Genomic DNA, 15,953 nt, shown 5'->3' on the forward strand with positions numbered 1-15,953 from the left:
TCAGTCCTGGGAGCTGGGGTAGCGGGGCACTGACCCAGCATTGGGCCAGGGTATGGACTGGCCCTCACCCCAACACAGGCTGACTGCAGTGGGGCTCTGAAATACCTTCATCTGGCACCCGGGACCACCTCAAAGCTCAATACAACCCATTTGGTCTGGGAGGGGGTTTTGGCATCTCCTCGGTGACAGTAAGGGACTACCTGCATTCCCATGTTTTAATGTAGGGGAGATAGGCCTTTTTGATACTAAATTCTATTCAGTTCCCACTCAAGGAGGGGTTTTCAGTCAGAAAACTCTCTTACAACAACCTTTAGTGTTACAATTCACTCTCTCAGCAGCAGATACCGTTTGTCTCAACCAGAACTTAACAATGGCTTCCTTCTGCCTTCCTCCAGGCAAACGCTTTCACAGGTACACAGACCAGTAAATCAGTTTTCTGGTCTATTAGTACCTACAGGTTGCATTCCTGGGGGAGCTGCCAAACTGCTCATGAGAGCACCTCAAAGCATTAGTTAACCTATCAAGCGCTCCACAAACTGAGCAGGCTTCAAGTCCATGACTCAGGAAATTCAGACCTGTGACACCAAGAAAACAAGGAGAAAAGCAGCAGCTGCCACCAAGGGGGAGTAACTCACACAAAGTAGGAAAAGAAATACGCACATACCAAAATGTAATTAAGTATCATTGTTCATAGCATACGCTTTCCCTTGCCACTTGGAAATTTTCCAAGTATGCTGAACCCCTTAATTTACAAAACAATCGACCCAGCATGGTTAGCACATCCTGCAGACTTGCTTAATTTACATAACGTAGGGCATCTACTGCAGATTGAGCTGTTGTAAGCTGTACTCATTCAAGATGCTGCAGTTTTATTTGCAGTATTATTGTTTAAGGCTTCATTTTCATCCACGCGTGGAGTTGTATTTTGTTTGTGGAATAAAAGGCAACAAAACATTTTCTACCACTACTATTGTTAGCAGTGCTTTAATCATGATAATTTGAAACTGAAACCTGACTTTGAGCAGTTCACAAAAGGCCACCCTCAGAAATCTCACAGAAAGCTGGCATCTGTGCAGCCCTTTACATGTATTTACACAGGGCATGGAATGGTGGGCACGGAATGTTTTTAATTGAGTTAGAAGTCCATCACAGTCCATTCAGTCACAATGCTGGAGAAAAGTGATGTCTACCATATAAAATACACTAGCTAATTATGAATTTCCCAGTGTCTTTGGAAAGAAGTAGTGTCAACTTTTGTGCTCTGCATGATGGAGTTTAAGGGGGAGAGAGGGGAACACCACTCTACATGCAAAGCTCATTCAGCACTTGATGCTCCAAACAGGCTGTAAGATTTATCATAGGGAACTGTCAGGAAACAAAACTTTCTTGGGTGACCCCACTTCCCTATGCACTTGTGAAGACTCCTGTTACACTGATTAAAATCTTTCACCTTTGACTTTTCCTCAGACCAACTTGACATGGAAGTCAGCGCTGCTTGGTTGTGTTGGGTTACGCTGACTTGCAGTATTTCATGCCACAGGAATTTCTGACTGCCCTAACTACTGCTCAGTCTGACCACACATCCATTTGTGCTTTCCAGCTGAAAAGCAGGAATTAAAAACACATTTCCTTTCTGCTCACCAGTCCTCTTCTTGGTACCAGACCCACTGCTGGGTATGTTTCACCATGCAATTTTATTTTTTTGCCCTGTGTGACTGGCTTTGGGGCAATATGTTCCAAAGTTGATCAATCTTTCAGCAACTTTGAAACGAGCTATCGTAACACTTCTGCCTACTATTTTGTGCTAACAGTCTTTTAAACAGACCTACCTGTGATCTCTCCAATCAGCATCCAAGAAAACAGGAAGTGAACTACGTATGCCAGCAGAACTACAGACCATTGAAGGGAAGCTGGAGTGGATGTTGGGAAGATATTTCATTATTCCATTCTTGCCTCCAGCTTTGGTCATTTCTGTCACATGCCAGATATTGAACAAATGAGAACCATGAAAAATTTACTTTTGTAACAAAATTTATTTCTGCTCTGCGGATACAAATCCCAAACATCAACAAACAAATTCCAGTGGAAAAATACCAGTCATTAACAATGAAAACTTTTATTATTATTCAATAAATAGAACTTTGGCATTCAAAATTCTAGCTGTAAACCCTACTTTAAAAAAAATTACAAAAAGAGGCAAGAACAACAAGCCTAAAGCTGAGCCAGCCAGTGGCTCCTTTACTTTTTACAATGAACACATTGTGATTAAGTCATGACAACTCTATTTACATATGAGGTATTCTGAGCGGTTCAAAAATTGAACCCAATTTACAAAACTACCAGTCTTCAGGGACTGATCCAGTACATATGTCAGCTGTGCTTTTAGAAGAGAGCTCCAGACACTCCTCCCCACTGAACTAATGATACACTTAATTAATATACACAAACACATTATTTGTGTTTCCTGCTCACGCATCATATTCAAAAAAGCTGCATACTACAACCAGCCTAACATTCAAAGTGTACACCTAGTACCTAGTTTAAGTACTTCTGTTTCTAGACATTATGCAAGAGTTCTTACTACAAAAGCTTATTAACAAAGTAATGGCAGGTGAGAAGAAAAGAAGGTGCAGTCATCAGCATCCTAAAAACTTATTTAAAATTCGAGGGGAATATACACTTACTTCAGGCAAAAAAGGCACAAAGGTATGCAGCTGTGGAATTAATATTGCTAATTAGCTACTGGAATAAATCATCCCTGTAGATAATAACCATTGATCTGTTTGCAGTCTAAGAATGCAGATTAGTTCAGAAGATCTTTTTCCCACTCATGACAGAACTCGTCACATCAGTGAGAAGAGCACAATTATACTTCCAACTCCACCTGCATTATAGCACTGAGAAGGACAAGGAGAACTGGAGCAAATTGTGCCCTTGCAGAGAGACTGCAGTGTGCCATCACTGCCCACGCTATGACACCAGGTTGTGGAGGACAGGGTTTGCTTTCTTCCTTTCCTTGTGCTCTTACCCTGCAAGAAAAACGTCCAAAAGAACATTTGAAAGAAAAGGTGGGCTGCGAGGGCAAAGGAAGGAAGGAAACCTTTTGAAGTGAAAAGGATGGAATTTCAGCTCTTGTAATGACTTCTGGACCACCAGCAGCTTCAAATGCTGGAGCCTGAGTGGGTGGTTACAGCAATCTCCACAATTTCACACAACTATCACACCATAAAGCTGCACAGCAGAGGCCAGCAACCTAAATCACATTTACACAACTGAGCTGCGTTACTTCTATATAGTAAATACATAGCATCCTCTACAGCTTGTCCGAAGACACTTACTTGCCGTGTCTTTTTCAAAGTACATTCTTAAATACAGTAGTTACTGTAAATATCTTCTGGAGGATCATATAAATTCAATCTGAAACTATACAAAATGTTACTGTACAAATTTGCTGACACCTAGAATGGTACAGTATCCATTCACCTGCGGTTGTTTTTCAGCCCTTGGGATTGTCTAACAGCTACAGCAAAAAGTTGTCATGACTAAATCTAAGCAATTCCAATGTTAACATTCTTTAATCAACTCTGTATTAAATAAGCTGAATGACACCACACACACACTACATTTTAACCAATTAAACAGTCATGCATATCTTAGACAAAGCTTATTCCATTTAGAGGCATCTGTAAACTGATGCATATATAGTAATTGCTACCACTACAACAGGCCAAATTTTAAGGAATCAAAGCAAAATACTGCATCACTGTAGACAGTCAGTTGGTAGTCTGCATCTTTGGCTCATACATCCATCATTTACCTCCCTACTTTAATTTGACTGAGGCAGATAAACTCACGGGGTTTTAAAATCAAGTGCTTTAAAGTCAACATAAATATTACAGGTTCTGTAAGAAAAACATCACAATGCAAGATTACAGCGCTGCAATCAAAGTATTACAAATAAATTGAGACCTCCTTCCAGAGAAACTTTCAACTAATACTCGAAGACCATAAAAACTGAAGTGCTCTGCAAACATAAATTACTGATCTCAGCTTTCAGTACAGTATCACCCTTTAACAGGAGGGACACTGGAGGCACACCAGCCAAGTGACAAGCTTAACAGTTCAAAAAAAGATCTCCTGCTCCTCTCTAATTGCTCTATTAACCTCCTTGTTATTTTCATCAAATTTAGAAAAAGTGTTGCTTGGTAAATTTTTATAGGTACAACATTGCCATTTAAGGAAACAAACAACAATGTGTAACTTAGGTGTTTCCTCTCTCCCTAATGCTTCTCATTTATTATCTGAAATGCTATTGTTGAATTCTGGTAGGAGACAGATGCCATAAACTGAAGACTACTGCTTCACTGCAGGACCAAAACCAGCAAACTACACCAAAGGAACGAGCTGAGGCTTTAGTTACAAAAGCCAATAATACTGTCAGAGGCACAGAAAACCATGCCAGCCCATTTGTACAAAGTTCCTTGTCTTCAGTTTTGCACTAGTAAAAAAAAGTACACCTTCAATGTGGAAGATGTGTATTAATGTGGAATTAATACTGCTAATGTGCTTCCAGAATAAATCACCCCTTTAGATAATTACTGTTGATCTGTTTGCAGTCTAAAATGCACATTAGTTCAGAAGACCTTTTCCCCAATCATGACAAAACTTGTTACATCAATGAGAAGAGCACACTCATATTTCCAACTCCACCTCCATCACAGCATTGAGAAGGACAAGGAAAACCAGAGGAAATTGCACCCTTGTGGAGAGATTGCAGCGTGCATACAGAAAGAGCATAGAAATTTAAAATAAAATGGCCTCATTTCTTTTCCTTTAAGTAGACACTAGACAATTTCACTTGCGATTTCCTCTAGACACTGTTTTAGTGCTCACAGAAGCTGAACCAGATTAATCTATCTGGAAACACCATGTAGCAGTAATATAAATAGCAACGTTATTTTTCGCAAATTAGTCCAAGTGTAGTTTCAGGATAGAGAAAACTGTGAAATAAATAAATGCATATAGTTAAAAAAAATAAACCACTAAATTATAAAAACAACATTAATGGTAACTGTTTAACAATTGACAGAAAGCAAAATATCACCAAGTTAAAACTGGTAACCAGTATATGTTGCTTTACCACTTTTTTCCATTAACACAAATATAATCAGAAAACAGAAGATACTAACACTTTTGCCATAAAAATGTTACCCTAGAATTTTCTTGGTTCTAACTGCTAAGCTTTCTAAGAGATTTCTGCTGGTATCCCCACTACGGGTAAGTTGACTGACTTGCATTTTAAAGCATCTGAAACCTTCTTTTAGTCCCACACACGTAAGTGATGCACGTATTTTTCTTAACAGTGTGTTTTGGAAGTGGTTTTGCTCTTCACAAGTTTTTGTTTTCTTCAGTTAAATACTCATCAGAGGCCTTCAGCAACAGAACACAGACCAGCCACATTTTAAAATGGAGAGGACCTAAGGAAAAAGTTAATACAAACACCAAAGTACAGTTGTTGGTTGTTTTGTTTGTTTGTTTGTTTTCCTGCAGCCATGTACTGTGCTGCAGTTTCATGTCTTATAGCTTCTCTGGGTTTGTCACAGACTTCATATTACTGAAACTTCTTACAGCAATGTGAGAGCACTTCAAACAACCTGATACAGTTATATTTTATGGACTTGTTTGCATAAAGGAGTTAAACTTGGGGGGTTTTCTGCTATTGGACAAACAATCCATTACTAAAACCATCTTTCCTATATTCCTATTTTTAGACAACTTGGATAGCAACTACTTTTTGTAGTGCTCCAAGATTGTTCCAACTGCAATTCTTAGAGTGAAGTGCAGTGGCAGAAACCTCTGGCTTCACCACATACAGCTACAGGTCCTTCGACCTTCTCCTCTAATATCAGAACACATATAATGCCACACAAACCCTTGATGAAGGAAAGGACTGAGAGCAGTAGCAGCACGGCTGTTTTGAAGCTCTGATTCCAAAAACTAGGTGAAGTAATGAAACGAGCCCTAATGAAGGAAACAGAGTGTCCAACTGAATCATTCTTCACAGCTTGTTCCTACATTCAGTAGTTTGGAGAAAAGATTTCTTGCAGTTTGTACCACTCTGTTCAATGCTGACTCTCCCCTCCAGACCAGACTCCCAAGGTTAATTATACGCAGCCCTCACAGGTGCATGTCTGGGGCTATTTGCAGCCTTCCAATATGGCTCCTTAGTAGAAATGAAAAGACCTGTGACACAGCAGGATTTAGTAAGTCGTTTTCTACTAGATGAAGTTTTGTCATTGAGTAATGCAATTGTCCCCCATGTCTTGAGCATAACGGTCTGACATTATAGTCCTCAATTCATCAATATCCTTCCGTAACTGACAAACGTCCAAGAGCTTCTTTGAAAGAGTTTCTGTGCTGTGGTAATTTTCACTCTCTTCAGCTGAACAGCTCAGTGCTACGAAAAACAACATCCGAGGTTAAAGCTCTAGCAACTGTACTCTGTGAATACTTCAACTACTAATCCTCTTTGAAATAGGAGGTAGGTCACTTTAGTTACATCAAGACAAATCACACTTCAGCATGATGAAAAGCCAAGAAAACATGGTACCATGTGAACTTCAAGTCAATTCAGAGCCCATCAGTGCTTCTCTGAAAGACATGCTTTTCTGTTTCCACCAAGATCTAGACTTGCTGAAGTCTGATGAATCAAAACAGCAGTGAAAAAAACTGGACAGAACAGTCATTTCCTAGAGGTTTTGGAGTTTTCTATAGCCACTCAGAAAAGAGGGCTAGAAGGCGTGTAGTAGCTCTTGCGGCACAGAACACTGTACTTTACCTTTTCACCCTGCTGATGGTTCAGTTCAGCAATCTGTCTACCTGATTAATTCCAATTAACATTCAGAAAACATTAGAATACGATACATCCATTTAAAAAAAATGTGACTGTTTGTTAGGCTTGTTAAAAGACCTAACACAAACTTTGTGTGACTGGCTTTAAAAGGGCATTTTTTCTCTCATTTCCTGGTTAAATTTAACAGTTTAGTAAGTGCTGAAGACTAGATGTACCGTTAACAGTACTAGAGATGAAGTTACCATGAGGGTTATATAATACACCTGGACCCCCACCCCCAAATCAGACATATACATCTTCAAACAACAGATGTATATTCCTACCACTTGATCCTAAGGGCTTTAAAACAAAAAAACCACGACGTGTGTTTTTGTTTTAAAGCCCCATTAGCATCCATTAACCCTCACAGTGAGTGCACTATGTCTCAGGAGAGACAGACACCTGGCTACACATTTTTCTTTTCTAGAGCAGTGAACACAGCCATGATTGGGTCCACATGAAGAGCCAGTTATCTGCTTCCCTGACTTGGTAAGGACCTGTGTAGTCATATGCATTTAGCGGCACAGGCACACTAAGAGTTCAGCTTTTCCAGGGAGCTCCGTGAGTTCGGGCACCACTCTTCCAGCGGCACAGTGAGGACACCAGCTTGTCCAGCTGGCAAGTTTGAGCAACACTTAGCTAAACTGTTATTCCTTTGTGTCAAAACATTATTAAGCATTGGCATGACAACATCACTTACATCTGATTCCCAGCAGTAAGGAAAGGTTAGGCTCCTTGCCCTGAGCTCTCTGGGTAAGAATACTGCACAGTGCTTTCAAGTCAAACAAGCAATGGGACATTTCCTTGAACAACTGGTCTGCTATAGGCATCTTCTCAGATACTGGCTGCCTGGACTGCTCCACCAGCCGCATCTGCTCCTTCAGGCAGGCATTCTCTTCCATCAGTCTTTGGTTCTTTGTGAAACCCAAATGGAAAAAAGGGGAAAGTTAAGTCTGCATCATGCACTGTAGCAGAAAGTTTTCTGTTCCAAACCACAAACAATATAAATAAAAATAATTAAATTCCAAACATATAATCAATATTTCTGTACCTCTCCAAAGAATGGCAAATAGACAGTTTCTATATTACTGTTTCATGTTACCATTTCTTAACCATCTTCACCCTTTAAGTTCTCCCTTCTTGAGGTAGGGATAGTATGTATTATACGTCTGCATGGTAGCCAGGACAGTTAAGACGTAATTAAGGTCATAAAGCCCTACCAAGGGATCTTATAATCATTCTATAAGGTTCTTCCCAGCTGGTGTGGTCAGGGGTGCGTTACTGGAGTTTTTACTTACTTCAGAGAGAGTTTTATTCAACTGCTCTATATTCCTTTCTTTTTCCTCAAGCTCATTTGTCATCTTCTGAATTATCAACTTTTCTTGCGAAAGCTTCTCTTGCATAGACTGAAGTGAATGAAAACACAGGTAAAGATTTTAAATTTTCATGCTTTATATCAGCACTTAGAAAAACTGCATCCTCAGTAAATTTCTAAGTTTCAATTACTTTGTGCTTTTGTACTAATTCTTCATTTTTTACTTTCTACCACGCTTCACCTGGTAATATTCAGCTGTACCCCAGCTCACTGTACACTAACACACTATTCCAAGTATCATGAAACCTTTTAAATAAGCAGAATCTCTTTTGAAACAAGAAGGCTGTATGCATGAAAAACCTTACCCCAATAAGGAATGCATGAAGTCCAAAATAACTATGCAATATTGTTTATTCTAATCAAACAATTTCACTTTACATAAGCAGTAAATACATCACAAGAAAGCTTCATTTGTGTCATTCCAAGGTATAACTGAAGATCTGTTTCATTCTCTACTTTAGACAAAGACTAAGGCAGGACTTCCCACAACCTTTCACAATAGAATTCACCTCACCTATACAGTTGAGAAGAAAGTCTTTGATAGCTGATACAGAGCAGCAACCTCTGTAAAATCATTCAGACACATGATAGAACAGTCTGTACAATTCTACTGTACTGAAAAAAACCGCAGGCAAAAAACAAACTTATTTGAAGTTGCATCTGTAATAGATACAATAATTACTATTTTCAGTATTGCAGCTTCTCATGATTGACTTCCAGATCAATCACAAGCAGCAACAAACAAAAAACCTGCTGCAACATGGAATCAGCTGCTGTCAATTCCCCAGTCTTCAACTACAGAATTGAAACTGAGAAATCATGAGGTATTTCAAAGTGGAGTTTTTGGAGTGAATTCAGCATGACCACAGGTGCGTTTGTTCTTAAAAGGACTCATATTTATTCCACTACTTGGCTTTTAAGTCTGTAGATATGTCTTTCAGGGTCATCTGACAAAATTCAGAAAGAGGAATATTCAAACCATCTTATCTGAATACTAACAATGAATAGCAACTCTATCATACTCTGCAAAACTGGAAAACAATGGTGCTAACATTTACAGCCTTAATATGAACTAAAAAACCCCCTACTTCATTTTCACATAAGTAGTAAGAAGCAGCAGGCAGAACCCAGAAAGGACTACTTGTTTTTAAAACCATTTTCATACACTTGACCTACTGCTCTTTTCACCCACACCACGACCCTCGAAAGGAAGTGCTGAAGTAATGTGCATCCTAAAGATAAGCTCTTCAAGAAAGCGCAGCTACACACGCCAGTGGGAGGAAGGGCAGGAGGAAGGAGGGTCCTGCCTCACAGCAAAGGAAACACCCTGGGGTAGGACAAGGCAGGAAATAACTGCTTCAGGCATTTCCTCTTGCGTGCTTGCAGATGAGCAGAACCTGCAGTGATGTTAAATCATCATCTTTATTTTTTTAGAAACACTCTGTACTGAGAAAAATGGCCATTACTGGGTCAGCCTGAAGGTCCTTCTAGCTCCATCTGTAGCAGCAGCCAAACAGAAGATATTTAGGAAGCAGGAAGTGAACAGGGCAATGCAAGTGCCCAAAACACCCTTCCAACTTCCAAGTATCTCCCAATTTTAACAGTCTTTGATGATGAGCAAGTTCAGGGACACCCAGAGCCCCAGGTATGCTACACCCATTAGCCCTACATGCTTCATGATCATGTCAATGACAACATAAGGTTTGACTCTGCAGCCTTCCTGAGGGTGGAGGGAAGACAAGGTGAAAAATATTACCTTCCCCAGTGTATTTTCAGAACTACATCTGCCATTAAATTTGCATGACTCTGCAAACTAATCAAAAAAAAACTTCTAGAATATTCTAAACGACATCCACACATTCAGCTCAAGAGTTGCACCACGTAACAGGAACTACTAGAAGTGGAAATCAGTGTTTATTTTTAAAAGATAGACCAAACACCTATCATTCTCTGCTACTCTAATCTTAAAGCTCAGAAAAAGCACATGTGCTTAACAGCTTGGCTGAGCCTACAGTGTTACGGTTTCCAAGTTCCTAATTGTGCTATGAATCCTCTGTACTTCACCCTTAATTTTTCCATATGCTTTCCAAAGTTGCCACAAAATGGTGGCAATACTCCCAGCCTGGCACAGTTTGGGTTTATTGTGACTGACAGGGTTGACAGATGTACTTTGGGTAACACAGGCATCATATAATCTGACCTATTTCTACTGTCTTTGTTTTGTAGCAAAAATTTTAATTTTTTGATATCTAAATTAATCATGTAAATATGGATTTTTTTAAAACATCATTGTAATCCAAAATTTTTCTCTTTCTGAAGAGGTACTACATATGCAGCACAGCATCTTGTCAAGACCAACCAGAATTTTAATCCCTCTCACTCAGAAGAACAAATCAATGAAGCAAAACCATACAAGGAAGATCAAAATCATTTCACCACGATTACAAGCAAATAGAAACTAGTACTGCTTCATACACTGCTGTCTGAAACAGAATTTGCTTTCATTTTATAAGCTAAAAACAATGAATTGAAATACATTCTCAAGCATAAGTTTACAATGTGGCAGAAGACAGGGAATAAAATGAGATCATCTGAGCTGAAGATAAATTACATCTCCGTGCTGATAAGGGATTTCAATTTGTAATGAACTAATTTTCAACACTTCCCAGGTAATGAATATGGAAGGCTGGGGATACCAAGGACAAAAAAAAGCTGCTGTAGTCTACAAGTAATTTGATGGTTGACACCATTTTCTAATCTTATTTTCTGTCCTTATATAAAATACTTCAAGAGGAAAAATAAGAGAAAGTCCTGGAGAACAGAACACTATTCTGTTCACAGACAGTCACAACTACTCAGTATTTCCTAACCCCAGCTCTCTAAAGTCATTTCAGGCTAAGCACACAAAACACCAAAGATCACCAGTCTCAAGATAGAGGTGATGGTGAGAAAAAGATCAGAAATGTTAGGAAACATGAAAAGATTTAGATTGATGATAATACATTTAGCAAGTTGCTTGTATCTCTGATAAGCATGACATATAAAGAGAATATATATGTAAATAATCTTAACTATAAAGAAGGACAGAACCTTCTTTTCTGAGAACCTCAGAAAAGTTATGGAGTTCAAGTTGAACTTCTTTTTCATTATACAACACCCAAAGTAACATTTGCCTGTGTCACAATTTTTGCACATAACACTAGACCAGCAGCATAAGGATGCTACATAGCACAGTTTTTCACTTTTTGATAAGTACCAGCAAAGTGCTAAACCATACAAACATAATGACTACATTATGAGCCTGAAAGGTAACACAGGCCAATTGGAGGCCATAAGACTTAAGTTCTTGGCAGTTCTACTTTTGATTCCTATTCAGAAAGATAAAAGAATAAAATTCAACTTTAGCAATGTTCTTTTTATAAATTAAAACTGTACACAGTAAACAACAGAATATACATTCTTCCTTACCTGCATGTCTAAAATCAGTCCAGCTATCTGATTTTGCTGATTGTCTATGACCTACAATATAAAATTCAGCAGTTTAGAAGGCTTGAATCTCTTTAGATCCTTATCTAAAAATCAGCCTACAGGTGTGTACCCAGAGATTTTAAATAGAATCTTTGAAAATGTAAATGATAAGAGAAAGTTCAATTCTGAAAGAACATGAAATTCATGCAAAATAAATGTACTGAACAGAAACAGACAGGTATTGAAAAGTAATCTGAATTAGCAACAAATGTGTAATTCTTTAATGAGATACTTATTTCTAATGTAGGAAAAATAAAAGAAATGCAGTACTTAAGGTTAAAGATGCCACGAGCAGATAATTTGCAGACTAACCTTACTGGCTTTCTCATTCTTCTCTTTAAGACATTCATTCTCACTCTGAAGCTGTTTCGTGTCCAACATAGGAAGCCGAATACCATCTTCCAGGCATTTTTCTACTTTCTGTTGTAAACTGTCATTCAACATAAAAGTAAGATTAAGAGGGCTGATTGAAACCAGAGGGTTGTGTGTTCTAGCAAAAACCAGAAACTTGCACCATCTTCCAACCAGACTCGTAAAACTGTTCCTATCAGAATCCAGCCTTATGAATGAGCAAACCAAGAGCGGATGAATGATGCAAAAAACCCTAAATACTGAAGTTGCCATGGCAGTGGCAAGGACAGATTCATGCAGCAGAATGCAGGTTTTATGGGCCAGATTGTGTGCTGTGTCTCCCAAAAGGCACAGCTCCAGCAGTACTGTGTAGGGAGAGAGGGCAGAGAGAAGCAAAGAAAAGCTTTGTGGTGCTCAGTTGCTCTGTGCTACTGTGGGAGGCAAAGCCTGCTCCAGCACAGATCAGAGGAATTTTCAAACCTCTCAAAAGCTTCAGGAACTTTAAAATCAGATTCTCTCTGTGTGGCACATACAAGTCAAAGTGGAGTCCAGAATCAGAGGTGGTGCCCAGTACTGGTGGCCTGTCCTTCACGTTCTCTGTCACTCATAAGGGAGAGCACAAAGCCACTCCTGCCACATGAGACCCTCTGTAGCTCAGCCCAAGCCTCTAGGTGTAGCTACAGCCTTTGTCCGCTCACCTTCTCTCAGAAAGGAAATGCATTTTTTATTAGTGCTAATCTTGCTGTCTAATTTTGAAACCAGAGGTCACCCCAACTATTTGTAGGCTTTCAGAAAAGACAGAATGATCCCCCTCTAGATTATGAGCATGAAGGAAAAAGGCCTTTCATTGGTAAGATGGAAACAATGTGTCAACTATTTGGCTGGCAGGGCGACCCAGCCAGCTTGCCTTTCATCATGGAAACCTTTCAGACTCCTGTGGCATGCACCTTCACCCAAGGGAGGGACAGTGAACTGCAGGAAGGTAAACTGTTAAAAGAGATTCTCCCCTGCTTCAATCTTCCTTTTTTTTTTTTTAAAAGTTAAGTGTTTAAGTAGCTCCTCTGATCTAAAATGTAACACAGTAACAAAGTCCCCATGTCTTACCAGTAATATTCTTTGATATCTGCCCCATTTGTTTTTCATTTTTATGCAAGTTCAATGACAACAAATTACCTTCACCTAAATCTCCCTGTAAATACCTGCACTCTCAGGGAAAAGGTAAGAACAATTTCTGGAAAGCTTTGACCCCTCCCTGACATACCCATCAGCCAGTATCCAGGGAGTTTTTCCACAGCTCCTAACAGGATCAGTTATCTAACAGCCATGCTGACAGCTTCTGTACAATGCCCCTTTGCTGCACAAATTTATTCCATCTTCTATATGCCACCAGGCTATGATGCCATTGCAGTAGTGTCCCACATCCTTAAAGAAAAATAGTGAAGAGTGTCCTAGGCAGACTCTTCTCTGTGGTATTAATTGCAACTTGCCACAAATAAAACCCTTGCCAAAAAAAGTCATTAGCATTGTAATAGATTAAGATTATGAATAACATTAGGTCTTGACATCGACTGGGAAAGCACACCCATTTCAGGGCACAGGTGGAGCAGCTGTTCATACCTCTGCACTGTTGTGACCAGCTCTTTTTCTTTTTTCTTCTGAGATGCCAGCTGTAATTCTCTCTCTCTGCACTGCGACCGGGCCTCGCCGAGCTTCTTTTCTAACTCAGCCATAGTTTCTTGAAGTTGCCTGTTCTTCTCTTCTAGAATGTGCAGCTAACACAGGTTACGTTAGTCAGACACGATGCCACATCAGCAGAAGGCCTTGCAGCAGGCCACAGCCTTGCTGGCACCTGCTGCAGCATCTCAGGCCCATTTTGAGACTATCTGACTATGTCTGACTATGTCTGACTATGAGAAATCCTAATACCTACAGTGATTTCTAAAACATTGAAATGCTTCTCTTCCTAAACAGATAGTGGAAAAAACTGTACGTTGAAACAGTAAAAGACTTGCCAACAGCTTATTTATATTTTCAAAAGGTAAACCAAACTCCCTTCAACTTACCTGTTTAGTCTGCCCTTCTATATCATCCAGTGTTGGTAGGTCAGCCAGGTATTTTTCTAGGGTTTCAATTCGTCTTTGTTTTTCTTTGTTTTGCTCAGACTCCTTCTGGCATTTCTTTTTCAGGCTATTAATATATCGATCTCTAGTTTTAAGCTAGAAGAAAGAAAAGAGTACATGTTTTATGATTATGATAAAGAATAAACCTGCTTTGGAAGCAGAGGCTGGTCACTCTCCAAAAATTGTACTCTCAGCTGCATGAAACATTTGGCTACTGCAGAAAACAAAACCAAAAATGATTAATCCCAGCAGCTCCAAGTAATAGACTCACACGTGACCTCACTCAAACCCCTGTTGCTTCACCTCTGCCCAAAACAATCCATGTGCCTTATCAACTGAAAACACAAACAGTTAAAATACTATTAACTTTTTTGCCAATGGAAATGTTCATATGCAACAAATGATTAGGACATATTTTAGTCCACACTCTTTCTCTGGACTAGAAAAACAACTCCAAATACAAGGACCAAAAACTTTAACTAACAAGAATTGAAGCCAAAAACCCTGACTTCGATGCAGTCTGACAATGAGATCAGAGGACATGAAAATGGAATAGATGCTTTCTTAAATACCTTTTCTAGAGGCATCTCCATTGTCCATCAGCCTGGAGAAATTTTTTTTTTTTATATTGTGTTACCTTAGTTCACATTCCTGGTACTTTACTTACTTTGCTTTATTACCTAAGTCAAAAAAGTGGGGAAAAAAGGCAGGAAGGAAAAGTATTTTCCACTGTGCCCCCCTGCCCTCTTTCCTTGACAGTTTTTTATTCAATGCACAAAATGGACAGTTGTTAAGGGGTGAATCAGGACTGCGCAGTGAATCAGGGTCCAACCTACAGACCATCCTGCTGACAAAAGCTCTGCTGCACAGGCCCTCACCACTGCCACCACACCAGTTCCTTCACAGCGAGGAACCCAAGCACTAAAAGCTCAGAAAGGAAGAAGCTGCAGTATGCAATTTCTGCCCTTCCTGAAAGTTACTCTTTGTGAAAGCACACTGCAGGGCTCATAGGAAATGGTAAGGCAGAATTTGAGATTAATTATGCATTCTCCTTTGTCTTTCCACTTGATACTTCACTGTATCATATTGCTTCTCTTCCTTAAATCTGCATTAATAGAAATCTAAACCCAGTAACTAAAGAAGAGAAGGTAACAGTGACAATGTGTCTCTAAAACATTAATTACTAACCCCTTGGTCAATGGCACATTCCTGCTTGCAATAATGGAAGGCTGTCAGTACATTCAAAACTACATCTGGGAATTGCTTCAGCCTGCAAAGAAACTCCTTGTCAAAACAGTTCCAAGAACACAGCCATCCTTGTCTCAGACTACAGTCTACTCTGAACATCCTAGGAAAGCCACAAGCAAATCACTCTTGCAGAGTAGGCACATACAGGCTGGTAAGTGTATCTCAAAGCATGAGGGCCACATTTACAAACCATGCTAAAAATAAGGATTTAATTTTCACACTCTATGTTTTTAAATGTTATTTTGTTTACTGTAATAAATACTTCAAGCTACAAGAATTCTTAGAGCTGAGTAGCATTTTTTCAAAGTTTAACTGATACCTTGTTAAAACTGTCATCATGGTTACTGTTTTATCTAGTACCACTTTTTAGGATGCACTCTCTACGAGATCAGATTCATCCATTAGCAACATCTAAAATCATTAACTTTCAATTTTTCTA

At 39.3% G+C, this 15,953-nt stretch overlaps 1 protein-coding gene across 2 annotated transcripts in view; it reads right to left on the bottom strand.

Annotated features, from left to right (window-relative positions):
- Positions 1-2,013: 2,013 nt before the first annotated feature.
- The window catches only part of CEP85L (centrosomal protein 85 like), a 144,279-nt gene continuing 130,339 nt past the window's right edge, over positions 2,014-15,953 (bottom strand). For both annotated transcript variants that reach the window (XM_027716299.2, XM_027716300.2), the window contains exons 7-13: positions 14,210-14,362; positions 13,764-13,918; positions 12,108-12,225; positions 11,736-11,786; positions 8,191-8,298; positions 7,593-7,806; positions 2,014-6,457 (exon numbers count right to left, since the gene is read on the bottom strand). In XM_027716299.2, the coding sequence (XP_027572100.1) occupies positions 6,294-6,457; positions 7,593-7,806; positions 8,191-8,298; positions 11,736-11,786; positions 12,108-12,225; positions 13,764-13,918; positions 14,210-14,362 (963 nt within the window). In that variant the 3' untranslated portion in view covers positions 2,014-6,293. The remainder of the gene's footprint in view (positions 6,458-7,592; positions 7,807-8,190; positions 8,299-11,735; positions 11,787-12,107; positions 12,226-13,763; positions 13,919-14,209; positions 14,363-15,953) is intronic.

This window comes from Pipra filicauda, unplaced genomic scaffold, assembly GCF_003945595.2.
Source record: "Pipra filicauda isolate LSUMZ 115617 unplaced genomic scaffold, ASM394559v2 scaffold418_size605597_pilon, whole genome shotgun sequence".
NCBI classification, from domain to species: domain Eukaryota; kingdom Metazoa; phylum Chordata; class Aves; order Passeriformes; family Pipridae; genus Pipra; species Pipra filicauda.